Genomic DNA, 13,117 nt, shown 5'->3' with positions numbered 1-13,117 from the left:
AATGAGCGGCCACCCTCGCGAATGAGCGGCCACCCTCTCGAATGAGCGGCCACCCTCGCGAATGAGCGGCCACCCTCGCGAATGAGCGGCCACCCTCTCGAATGAGCGGCCACCCTCGCGAATGAGCGGCCACCCTCTCGAATGAGCGGCCACCCTCGCGAATGAGCGGCCACCCTCTCGAATGAGCGGCCACCCTCGCGAATGAGCGGCCACCCTCGCGAATGAGCGGCCACCCTCGCGAATGAGCGGCCACCCTCTCGAACGCGCGGCCACCCTCTCGAACGCGCGGCCACCCTCGCGAATGAGCGGCCACCCTCTCGAATGAGCGGCCACCCCCGCGAATGAGCGGCCACCCTCGCGAATGAGCGGCCACCCTCTCGAATGAGCGGCCACCCTCGCGAATGAGCGGCCACCCTCGCGAATGAGCGGCCACCCTCTCGAACGCGCGGCTACTTTTGAGAACGCTCGGCCACCCTCGCGAACGCGCGGCCACCCTCGCGAATGAGCGGCCACCCTCGTGAACGCGCGGCTTGGTGCTGCGTCCGTGCGCACGCCTGCGATGCGCGGTCACCCTCTTCCACATCGCACACTCAGATTTAGTGACATGGCCCTGTGGTAGCGCATTCACAGCTTAATGTAAAGGATTGTGATTCGATTCTATAGGGCTGTCCCGAATTGATATCTAACTTTGATCCTTATCTGTGTATCGATAGTTTAATTTTAATATGCAATTTAATTGAGGGACTGTGTGTTGTTGTCTTGGTGTGGTCTGGGACTGTTCTTGTTGTTATTCTGCCTTGCCCAAGCTTGCATTTAGTGTTGTCAAATCGGCAGGAAGTTACATACTTATATAATCTTGACTTAAAGCTTTCGTGACTGGAGGAATTCATATTCTTTGGGTCTTTATACTCTTAGGTTTTTTCGGTAAAGTGATGTAGGTAAAAATAAAATAATAGAAATAATAATAGAAATAAAATTATAAATCACGACGTTTCGGAGGCAACACAAGTCTCCGTCATCAGGTGGGACCGTCACAGCTAGATTTACTGTATCAAGTGAGGCAAAATTCCAAGAGACAAGCTCTTAAATACAATTTTAAATACAAGTTAAGGAGGGGGGAGGGGCTTATCTGAATGTGGTAGCCAATGAATGGAACGTGTTGGGGGGGGGGTGGGGCTGAAAGAGAACAATAGGTGCACATGTTGTCGTTTTACCCGGTGTTGGTTGACAATCCAAATACAAAAAGGAGAGTACTGTTAAACGCTGGGGATGTCAACACTCGGTAAAGTAGAATAGTACCTGTAAAATAAGATGGTCCAAATATGTGTAGTTAAATCTTTTTTGTATGGTTAATAACATCTTTCCAATGATTACTCAGTTTGTACCCATCATCACGGTTGAAGTTATGTCTGTGTTTGTATATCTGGATGGCTTCATGTACAAACCTTTGATGGTAGCCAGAAGGTTTGCAGAGCACCTTGGTCTCGGAAAAGACAATATCATGAGAGCCCACAGCGTTGTAGCAATGATCGGCAACGGCGGAAGACTCAATTTTGCCGTGTTTCAGATCTGACTTGTGCTCGCGGACACGATCAGAGACATGACGTTTCGTTTCCCCAATGTAACAATCACCACAGCTGCAACTCAGTTTATAGACTCCAGGGTATTGCAAGTCAGGATTGACATCCTTCACAAAAACAGCCACTTGAAACTCCGATCAACACTATCACGTTGCCATACATAGCAGGCGTGACCAAAAATATCTCCAAAATTCTAAACAAACATAAGATCCAAGTCCGATTCAGTACAGTACATAAAATCCGTGATATATTTCCATCTGTGAAGGATGTCATTCCTGACTTGCAATACCCTGGAGTCTATAAACTGAGTTGCAGCTGTGGTGATTGATACATTGGGGAAACGAAACGTGATGTCTCTGATCGTGTCCGCGAGCACAAGTCAGATCTGAAACACGGCAAAATTAAGTCTTCCGCTGTTGCCGATCATTGCTACAACGCTGTGGGCTCTCATGATATTGTCTTTTCCGAGACCAAGGTGCTCTGCAAACCTTCTGGCTACCATCAAAGGTTTGTACATGAAGCCATCCAGATATACAAACACAGACATAACTTCAACCGTGATGATGGGTACAAACTGAGTAATCATTGGAAAGATGTTATTAACCATACAAAAAAGATTTAACTACACATATTTGGACCATCTTATTTTACAGGTGAAGTATTGGAAAATGACGGCAGGAAACTCCTTGACGGGAACACACTTCTTTTATTAAATCTTGACTTGTAACAATACAACGCGTGGCCTCTCTTCTTCACACCGCACTTCTCTTGACTCAGGATTCTGTGCTGCCGGCTCTCTGTGCCTCGTGTAGACTCCGCGCCTCGGCTACACTCTTCTCTCGCCTCGTGTAGACTCTGCGCCTCTGCTACACTCTCCTCTCTCGCCTCGTGTAGACTTTGCCTCTCTCTCGCTGGCTACACCGTATGCATACTCGGCTCGTGCAGACCGTTCTCTCTCGCTGGCTACACCGTATGCATACTCGGCTCGTGCAGACCGTTCTCTCTCGCTGGCTACACCGTATGCATACTCGGCTCGTGCAGACCGTTCTCTCTCGCTGGCTACACCGTATGCATACTCGGCTCGTGCAGACCGTTCTATCTCGCTGGCTACACACTATACATTACTCAGCTCGTGTAGACCTTTCTATCTCGCTGGCTACACACTATACATTACTCAGCTCGTGTAGACCTTTCTATCTCGCTGGCTACACACTATACATTACTCAGCTCGTGTAGACCTTTCTATCTCGCTGGCTACACACTATACCTTACTCTCTTCTACTCTCCATTTCTCTCCTCTCCGGGCTCTATCTCTACACCTTCGTCTTCATTCTTAGATGGTTCCACTTCTGCCCCTTGCTCCTCTGTGCATCACCTTATATACCCCTTCTTCCCGGGAGACGGAGCGGATGCGGACCTCAACGTCGGCACCGCTCCTCCGTTACCCAATCCCCACGCGCTATCCCCACGATCCGGTTCCGCTCAGCGCGTGTTTCCACTCTCCGACCAATCACACCGCGCTGCTACCCGATCACTCCCTCTGGGCGCGTCACCGGCACACAGCCAATCAGCAGCACTACCCCCACCCGCGCACTGACGCCTGCTCCTCCCCGTCAGCGCGCGTCACCACACACACACCCGTACATACGCGCTGGCACACGACATATACACCCAGCGCGTATCACCACTACATCACCCCCTCCCACATAGCTCGCAGCCGGCCCGGCTGCTAACAACAACCAACCACGACGATAAAACGACAACCAACAAAAAAAAACCCCATAACCCCCCGAGTGTGCCCCGTAACATAACACGACAACAACAACAACAAGAATAACTATGTACAGATTGACAATGAACGCGAAAAGTCAACAATAACACGATACGAGCAAATTCGAAACGAACGCGCCCCACGTCCCTGCGACTACACGCAGTGACGAGGCGCTCCAACTGCCCCGACTCCTCACGAGGCAGGTCATGCAAAGTAGCACGACCTGGCGCGAGTCCGTCTGGCTGGTCCATCGTATGGGGCGGGACACTGACGACCGTCCGGCGGTTCCGGCCGCTCCAGACGGCGCGGAACGGGCCTGAAAGGGCCGGCCCCGCCGCGGAGATCCGGCCGCCGGTGATCGGCAGCTGTCAGTTCCGAGACACCGGGGATTGTAGAGATGACTTGGGCTCTCGGTCGTCGTCCAGCCGAGCTCCCATGGCGCGCTGCCGCGGAGCGCGGCACCCGGACGCCACGTGGCCCCGGAGGCCGCAGTTATAGCACGTGACGAGGGTCGGAGTAGATCTTGGTTGCTCCGACTTTCGGCCCGATCGCAGAGGCGACCGGGCCCCCGGCCTCCAGTCCCCTGGTCGTCCCGTGGCGAACGCCTCCTCTCGTGGGCTGACGACTTGGGGTTCGGCGACCACCAACCCCGGGGCTGCGACGACAGCAGCGTTGCAACCAACGCCTTGCTTCCGTTGTAGGGCCTCGTGCGCTTGAATACTCGTGGCGACTCTCAAAGAAGAAATATCAATGTCATCAGCTGTGTTGATAGGGACCCCCAGGTCCTGCGCCAACTTGAGCAGCTGCTCCAAAACCATCGCGTCTTGGCCCTCCTCGTCCATCCGAGGGAACGCAGCATCAGCAAGAGCCAACAACGCCGTGCGATAGGCCAGCGCGGTCTCCGTGGCCGCTTTCCGTCTTGCGTAGAACTGATGGCGGCATGTAGAGGGAGGCCCGTAGACCCTGGCCAACAAACCCAGCGCATCCTTCAGCGTGGAGCGGTCCGACTTCCGTGCAGCCCTGAAGGCCGCGAGCGCATCGTCGTCCAGCATGGCGGGCAATGCCCGCAGCGCCGTAGCATCGGACCACGCTGACATCTCTTGATGCGCCAAAAACCTTCGCTGAAATTGGCCCCAGTCTCCGCCTTCCGCCTTGAAGGCTGACAACGTGGGCAGGCGCTGCTGAAAAATGAAGTCATCCGCCTCGTGGTTCCTCTCCGCCTGTCCGTCGGTGTCTAAGATGGCGGCTCCAGCAGCAGACGTAAGATGGCGGACCCCCTCGCGCGCTGATGAAGTCGATGCGCGCGCTTGGGAACCCACCACCACGTGGCGCTCGCCGTTCCCGCCAAAAGTAGGCCCAGGCGCAATGGCGGGAATCCCCCATTCGTTTTGGCGGGAATCTGCGGGGCGACCTTGTAAAATGTCCCCCACCGTCCCCGCTCCTCCCGACGAGCTGATCTCCGCCAAGATGGACGCGGCGGCGAGCAGCAGCTCCGCCAGTCGGGAGTGCGCCTCACGAAGCCCGGCGTCTGTCCCCGGTCGCTCGGCCGGCGCCGTCGACGGACCCTGCAGCGTGGGCAAGTCCTCTTCCTCACCCCCCGCCACCAGCGGCTCCGAGTCGTCCAGGTCTTCCTCGCGGTCAATCCCGTGGGTCCTACGGGTCTTCCTCGTCTCCATACTTGGAAGCCCGTTTCACTTCTGACGCCAGATGAAGTATTGGAAAATGACGGCAGGAAACTCCTTGACGGGAACACACTTCTTTTATTAAATCTTGACTTGTAACAATACAACGCGTGGCCTCTCTTCTTCACACCGCACTTCTCTTGACTCAGGATTCTGTGCTGCCGGCTCTCTGTGCCTCGTGTAGACTCCGCGCCTCGGCTACACTCTTCTCTCGCCTCGTGTAGACTCTGCGCCTCTGCTACACTCTCCTCTCTCGCCTCGTGTAGACTTTGCCTCTCTCTCGCTGGCTACACCGTATGCATACTCGGCTCGTGCAGACCGTTCTCTCTCGCTGGCTACACCGTATGCATACTCGGCTCGTGCAGACCGTTCTCTCTCGCTGGCTACACCGTATGCATACTCGGCTCGTGCAGACCGTTCTCTCTCGCTGGCTACACCGTATGCATACTCGGCTCGTGCAGACCGTTCTATCTCGCTGGCTACACACTATACATTACTCAGCTCGTGTAGACCTTTCTATCTCGCTGGCTACACACTATACATTACTCAGCTCGTGTAGACCTTTCTATCTCGCTGGCTACACACTATACATTACTCAGCTCGTGTAGACCTTTCTATCTCGCTGGCTACACACTATACCTTACTCTCTTCTACTCTCCATTTCTCTCCTCTCCGGGCTCTATCTCTACACCTTCGTCTTCATTCTTAGATGGTTCCACTTCTGCCCCTTGCTCCTCTGTGCATCACCTTATATACCCCTTCTTCCCGGGAGACGGAGCGGATGCGGACCTCAACGTCGGCACCGCTCCTCCGTTACCCAATCCCCACGCGCTATCCCCACGATCCGGTTCCGCTCAGCGCGTGTTTCCACTCTCCGACCAATCACACCGCGCTGCTACCCGATCACTCCCTCTGGGCGCGTCACCGGCACACAGCCAATCAGCAGCACTACCCCCACCCGCGCACTGACGCCTGCTCCTCCCCGTCAGCGCGCGTCACCACACACACACCCGTACATACGCGCTGGCACACGACATATACACCCAGCGCGTATCACCACTACACAGGTACTATTCTACTTTACCGAGTGTTGACATCCCCAGCGTTTAACAGTACTCTCCTTTTTGTATTTGGATTGTCAACCAACACTGGGTAAAACGACAACATGTGCACCTATTGTTCTCTTTCAGCACCCCCCCCCCCAACACGTTCCATTCATTGGCTACCACATTCAGATAAGCCCCTCCCCCCTCCTTAACTTATATTTAAGAGCTTGTCTCTTGGAATTTTGCCTCACTTGATACAGTAAATCTAGCTGTGACGGTCCCACCTGATGACGGAGACTTGTGTTGCCTCCGAAACGTCGTGATTTATTATTTTATTTCTATTATTATTTCTATTATTTTTATTTTGTTTTTTATTTTTACCTACGTGACTTTACCGAAAAAACCTAAGAGTATAAAGACCCAAAGAATATGAATTTCTCCAGTCACGAAAGCTTTAAGTCAAGATTATATAAGTATGTAACTTCCTGCCGATTTGACAACACTAAATGCAAGCTTGGGCAAGGCAGAATAACAACAAGGGTATTGAATAATAATAAAATAATACATTATTTAAATACATGCCTACTTCAATAGGGATTACCGTTGGTAGGGCTATTTTAACAAACACAACAGACAGGAAAGATAAGTTTAAAGGGCTTGCATAATGTACATGCATAATGTACGTTGCCTCAGTAATCCCCCACCCCCCACGCGAGTGCAAGAGCGCAGAAGCGTGGTCACCACATCTACGCCTCTATATAAGGAACGAAACAGTAAGACTTCTCCACAAATCTGGCTGTCGCCTGATGAAGCTAGTTGTAATCCTAGCGAAACGTCCTACTCAGATTTAAAATATTGTGGCTTGGCTCTCCAACAAACCGGTGTGCTGGACTAGTGACGAAGTGGATGTTCTGTTCACGTGACAACCCTTACTAGTCGGCTGTGTCGGGTGGTGGCGGGCTTTAACGACACATTTATATATTTACGCGATCTAACCCAAAAAAACCTCTACTATACTTTATTTTTATTTGTTCATGAGTGAATTGCTTACATTCTCTACTTTGAACTCCTATGTTGATGCCCCACCTCTACAGGACATCCGTGAAAAATAGCTTCATACCTCATCGGATTCTTCCAGTCCAATTAAAGATTAGGATTTTATAATACCGTGGGTGCATTGCCTGCAAGATGTCTGTTAAAGATCGTGTCATGTCATTCAAAAAGAGTAGGCCATTGTGTGCTCGCATCAAGTCCAAATTTGACAAATTACCTGCAAATGACTCAATTGGGATCACATAGAGCAACATCGTCCCCTATTCTGAATCTACTGCAGACTTTGTGAAAAATAAGTTCCTTCGTGAAAGTCCCGTATGAAATTAATATTGCGCAAATACCGGCACAGGACAGAGAGGGCAGTTAAGACTCATGGTGGTGTTGGGGTTAGAGCCGATGCTAGCATGTGGATCAAGGCTGAGGTTTGGTTTAGAAATCAGGGATTCTACCTCGTGTTAACACTCGGGTTACATTACAGACTGGGCTTAAGCAGAACGTTGGCGCTAGTGTTATGGGGTTTAAGGTTAGCGATATTGTCAGCGTTAAGGAATGGTCGTGTTTGTTGTTGGGGTTAGGGAACGCCAGGGTTGTTCTCTCTCACCGCGGCCGCGATGGCGCCCATGCGCCGGTGCGTCTTGGTCTGCCCGTGAGTGGCCGGCTGCCCCGAGTAGCCCCACCGCTTCATCACGCCCTGGAAGCCCTTGCCAATGCTGCCACACACAGATCACACATCAGCCTCAAAGACCGCAAGGGACCATGCTTTCAGGCCGGCAAAGCATGGTGTGGGGGGGTGCGGGGAGGGGGGGTTTAAGGTGTGGCCGGGGGCACACTCATCGGGCCACCCTCGTCACAGCGCCTCAATGCACACATTTGAACCCGAGTCAGCCGAGGCTAGCCTCAAATACCGATTTACACCAGAGTTATATATCGTGGCCATTTGATTTCAGGAATTGAACTCAAGTTGCCAGGTAAGCCTCGATTTACAAATGGGATGCCTTCTTCCTGAAAAAACACAAGTAAACTGAAATTTCGTGAATATAAACGGCTTTCAATACAAAAAATCAGGGATGTGTTTTAGATAGTCATTCCAACTCTACTCCTAACCTAAAAATATACACCTATATCTCTTTTCACAATACAAAATAATAATAAAGAACATAATTATTAAAGCAATAAAGTAATAATTAATTAATTAAAACATCCTTTTCAGGGAACTCAACTAAATATCTGCTGCATGTTGGAATGACTGTAGAGGTGATGTGGAGGTGTTGCTACTATTGCACTACAGGGACACCATGACGCTGTCGGGGATGGATGACGACGCAGCCTCCCGTATGGTTCTTGTGTAATCTCATGGGGTGTGCCAGAGTGAAATTTCGTGAAGGCAGAAATAAAATTTCGTTTATCGAAAAGTATCCATAATTTGTCAATTTCGTTTATGCAAAATTTCGTAAACCGAATATCCATACACCGAGGGATACCTTTACAATACTGTAGATAAAGATTCCCCTTGTAGCCTTTAACAGATTGTTGGGGCAAGTGCTGTTCACGCGCACCTATTTAGGCCAACACGGCACACGAGGGGGTAGGTGGCCAGCACCTCACCCGGCCGTATTTTTCCCTCTCATGTGCTGATGTTTACACACTACACCAGATATTAATTTAAGGCCGAGTGAACCTAGGGGAGGCCCAGGACCAGTTCATTTATTCGTCACTAATGTTGGCTATAAGTGGGAATCAAACTCCAGTCACTGGGTTCGTGGTGCAGCACAGGAACCACTGTTGCACCACTCCCCACACACACTCAGCCTCACACGTGTAGGGGTATAGGGCTGGCTGCTGGCGGAAAAGGGTAACTGCGGTGTACAGCAGAATTCGCATTAGCAGACCACGATATATATGAAAGGGGGACATCTATGGGAAAGATTATAAAAGGGGCCCATCGGGAAGCCCCGGGAACCCGCTAGTAGGTTCCAGAAGGGGGGCGTGGCCGGGGCGGAGCAAGACCACGCTAGGAGTATAAGAGGGGGCCCTGAGTGGGAGCTCGGGGCTGTTGCTGGAAGTGGAATCCCCGTCGTGCTGTTCAAGATCACCGTCGTCACCATCTCGTCGTCACTATCTCCTTGTCGTCGTCTCCGTCATCACCACCCCGGGGTGCTGTTAGTCAGACAGCCTACCAACTGTTCTAAGTAGTGCCGCCGACAATAGACGGTCTTAATTATAATAGTGTGCACCCACGTAGGGTGTGTATTTATCCCGATGGTGCTTGTGAAATAAAGAAGTGCCTCCAAGTATTATCGTCTCCGATCTGCGTCACTACACATGTATACCAGCAACCCAGTTTGGCAATGCACAATGGTATGTCTCAGACTTTCTCTCTCAAGAAGCCCTTCCACCAGCAGTGGCATGAACAAGCAATTCCAGGGCTTTACCTTTTACTGGTCATCTTCTACCAGTTAATCTCATGAGCGTTATAACCCAAAACATTAAAAGCTCATGTAGACATGTACATACGTACAATTACACTGCGTGCCGCGGGCTCTACAACACAACTTTTATTATTTGATGGTGAGAAAAAGAAGACTTAAAATTCCCTGCAGTCATACAGCAGGTGTGGGCTCTCTGGGTTTGTCTTCCTCTAAGTGGCAGTGACAGCATGGAGGGGGATCAGAGGGTGAGAATAAACCAATGGTTGAGAACTCGGGGTGGGGGAGGGGGGGAGTGGCGCTCACGTTTTGGCCGTGACGTCCACGTACTGCCCAGGCCGAAAGTGGGCGGCGTAGAGCGGGGTTCCTGCAACAAGATGGGCATCGCAAAGCAGTGAGATTCAAGCCAGCGCTGGTGTCAATTATGGGTGCAGATGACAGTGTTGTTGAAGGTGCAGGTAATGAAGGTGGCAGTGCACGGTGATGGTGGCAGTCTTGGTGATGACCTGATAAGGACTGGTTCCGCTGCCTCCCCTCCCCACCCCAGTGATTCACTGAATCGTCACAATTCAATGCAAGAACCAGTTCTTTCTGATCTCATTCGTATTCATTGACAGGCATACCATGTTTACGCCCATGATGCGTTCCTGAAAACCAGAACGTAAATTGAAAGTACAGCAAAATTTCTGTTATTCGGCATCCATGGGGAATGGAGGGTGCCGGTTAATCAAATGTGCCGGTTATTTGAGAGTTATACTTATAGTTCACCAAATTTTTTAATTACAAAAAACTCTTCAAGACTAAAACTAAGCCTACATTTTAACTATGATATAAGACATTTACAGAGGTACTCACCAATAAGTCGTAGAACATTCTATAAGGTTTCACTCATTACACACAAAGTGGTTGCGACAAATTAATCATAATACGTTGGTGATCTCATCAAAGAGCATCAACCATCACACAAACTTCGGTAATCTTCGCAGCGGCTTTTGGATAACCATTGAACAAAGATGGTCACTGCATCGCGCGCTTTCAGACGTGCTTCTGCGGCCGTCTGGACTGCTCTTCCTTCCGATATTAGGAAGCCACTGGAGCTATGCATTGTTAAATCTAAATTGAAAACGAATTTCTTTATAACTGTTTTTTTTGTTTAGTTTGTTGTCCTTCCCCCGCACCTCCGTTGAGCACGGTCGGCTAATGTATGGTGTGAAAGAAGTTGAATATACACACATTCCAAGTTGATTGTCGAAAAGCAGTGGGATAGTTTAAAGTACAGTATACAGTACTGTATATACAGTACAGTGAAACAAATTTAGGTTAGGCAGTGCATATGGCATACACCCAGATCGCTCAAGTGTCACACTTATAACACTACACTTATTATATAACTTAAGACTACACTGTAAATAGTATACTCTACATTTACTGCCTCTCAGCTGCTTCTGAATGCACCTTGTGTTTGCAATTGAGACTGCTGCTAGCCCCACCATCTGGCAGCATCCTAAAGCTTCCGTAAACAACAGATCTCTGAGAAGCACATGACAAGATACCGGATGGATTTCGGAATTTTTCCGGATAAGTGAAGGAAGATTCGTATCACCGTCTATGACAGACACCGGTTAATAAACCATTTCGGGTGGTAAAGTGCCGGATAACAGAGCTTTTGCTGTACTTAAATCGAAGCAAAGAGATGGAATGGTGGATCGTAACCTGGCGCAGTACCTAAACTGAAGATGCTCAATAACCCATTGCACATCTATACTGTACAACCATCGGTGTGAACGTGTATATTATTCATATTTTAAAATATTACCTTGTCTATTATACTATATATATTATTTATTTAACATATTAAAATAGTTTACACTTGTATAAACATAATCGTCATAAATACGGTATGTGGGGAAAAATATTGATACTGAACGTGTGCCCATAGAAGAGACGATAGCCAGTCAGTCAGGGACACTAACGCGTGGGCGCCAACTGGTGCCCAAATGTCGACGTGCAGTGTAAACAACGTCGGGGTCTTAACGGTAAAGCTCGTAAATCTCGAGTGCGTTCTGGCGAGGTACCACGGTACATAAAACGGGATTGGGTATCAGTAAGTTGAGTAGGTTAAAGCTAAAGTACGTACAGCGGGAGGACGTACATCGGGGTATTACTGGATGTAATTTCTTGATGGTTCAGGCGAGATGTTTGCTCCATAGCGGTGCTGATGGAGGTAGTGTTGCGATGTCTATTGTGATGGAACTATTTTTTGTGCTGATGTTCGTGGTGCTGACAGTGGCACAAGAGTGGTGATGATATCCACTATGGTTATAGTAGTTCCGGTCATAATTCTGGTGGTGATGAGGATGGTGGGGCTGATGATGGCACAATGGCACTCGTATTTAGAGTGATATATATGGTGCTGATGCACTTGGTACTGATGGTGGTGCTGTCCATGGTTCTGGCGATGGTGCTAATGGCAGTGTTAATGGTTTAAGTCTTGCACTGCTGGGTATGAAGGCGCTGTCACCTGGCTTGACAAGGGCGTGCTTGGACACCTCAAAGACTGACACCTTCTGCTTGGGAGGAACTCCAGCCAAGCGGCACCGCTCCAAGTGAACCCTCGAGTGCTGAGGCAGAACCATCATAATCATTATCATAATAATCAGCAATTAAATACATTGTTCATTATTTAATTAGGCAACAGTGCATGAGCAAGCCAGTAAGCAAGTGTGTGATACAGGTAGGAACAACAGTTCCACACTGCCCAACAGGGATTATTTGTCTGTCTGTCGTGCATAGCCACGCCGCCCTCGATTTGTATTTCATAGAGCGCTTCGGGCAGGCTCAGCACCACGTGACGCGCCGCCCCACGCAGATTGCGCTGCGTGACACGGATTGCATGAATGCGCTGTCCAACCAAGTTCCTACCTGCCCACTCCGAAGGAATGTGTTTTAAGTAAGCATGTGAGCGAAGGAGCGAGTCACTGAGCGAGCAAGGTAGCTAGTCTGCAAGTCAGCAAGTGTGAGTGAGCGAATTACTGAATGAGGAAGTTAATAAGACAATCAGTGAGTGAGCAAGCAATTGAGTAAGCAAGCAAGTGACCAAGTCCGTTAACGCAGGCTGAGCAAGTGAGCGTAGGGGTAACCGAGTTATCAAGCTAGCGAGCAAGCAAACGAGCATATGGGTCAACCAGTGAGTGACGTACACTAAATGGAGAGACGTTTTTTCCGCCTACAAGGAGGACATCCGTTACACCGTCGTACTCCTCCTTGGAGAGGTGCTGCAGCACGTGGCAGTCCTGCACCTGTGCGGCATACAGAGGCATGAGTGGAGTGGGTGACCACATTAGCACTGGGGCCGACAGGCAGCTGGTGAGCGTGTGGATCCCACGGAACAGAGCTAGCTACACAAACCTGCAAGACGGTGACGGGTTGCTTTTCACCAGATTTGGTCCAGGCTGGCACGATGCCCAGTTTAACAGCAACAAGACCAACTCTCCGTGAGCCTGAACGCACACAGCACCATGTTCAGCCATCACACAGCACACTCTTGGGGCAAGTACTG

At 50.0% G+C, this 13,117-nt stretch overlaps 1 protein-coding gene across 5 annotated transcripts in view; it reads right to left on the bottom strand.

Moving 5' to 3' along the window:
• The window catches only part of MRPL3 (mitochondrial ribosomal protein L3), a 32,450-nt gene that overhangs the window by 10,700 nt on the left and 8,633 nt on the right, over positions 1 to 13,117 (bottom strand). For all 5 annotated transcript variants that reach the window (XR_013639938.1, XR_013639939.1, XR_013639940.1 and 2 more), the window contains exons 3-7: positions 12,967 to 13,058; positions 12,759 to 12,857; positions 12,080 to 12,179; positions 9,865 to 9,925; positions 7,734 to 7,842 (exon numbers count right to left, since the gene is read on the bottom strand). Coding sequence is in view for 1 of the 5 variants with exons in the window: in XM_078875831.1 (XP_078731957.1) it covers positions 7,734 to 7,842; positions 9,865 to 9,925; positions 12,080 to 12,179; positions 12,759 to 12,857; positions 12,967 to 13,058 (461 nt within the window). In the remaining 4 variants the exon portion in view is untranslated. The remainder of the gene's footprint in view (positions 1 to 7,733; positions 7,843 to 9,864; positions 9,926 to 12,079; positions 12,180 to 12,758; positions 12,858 to 12,966; positions 13,059 to 13,117) is intronic.

Source organism: Lampetra fluviatilis, chromosome 42 (assembly GCF_964198595.1).
Source record: "Lampetra fluviatilis chromosome 42, kcLamFluv1.1, whole genome shotgun sequence".
NCBI lineage: Eukaryota > Metazoa > Chordata > Hyperoartia > Petromyzontiformes > Petromyzontidae > Lampetra > Lampetra fluviatilis.
This window is presented reverse-complemented; position numbering and strand designations above follow the sequence as displayed.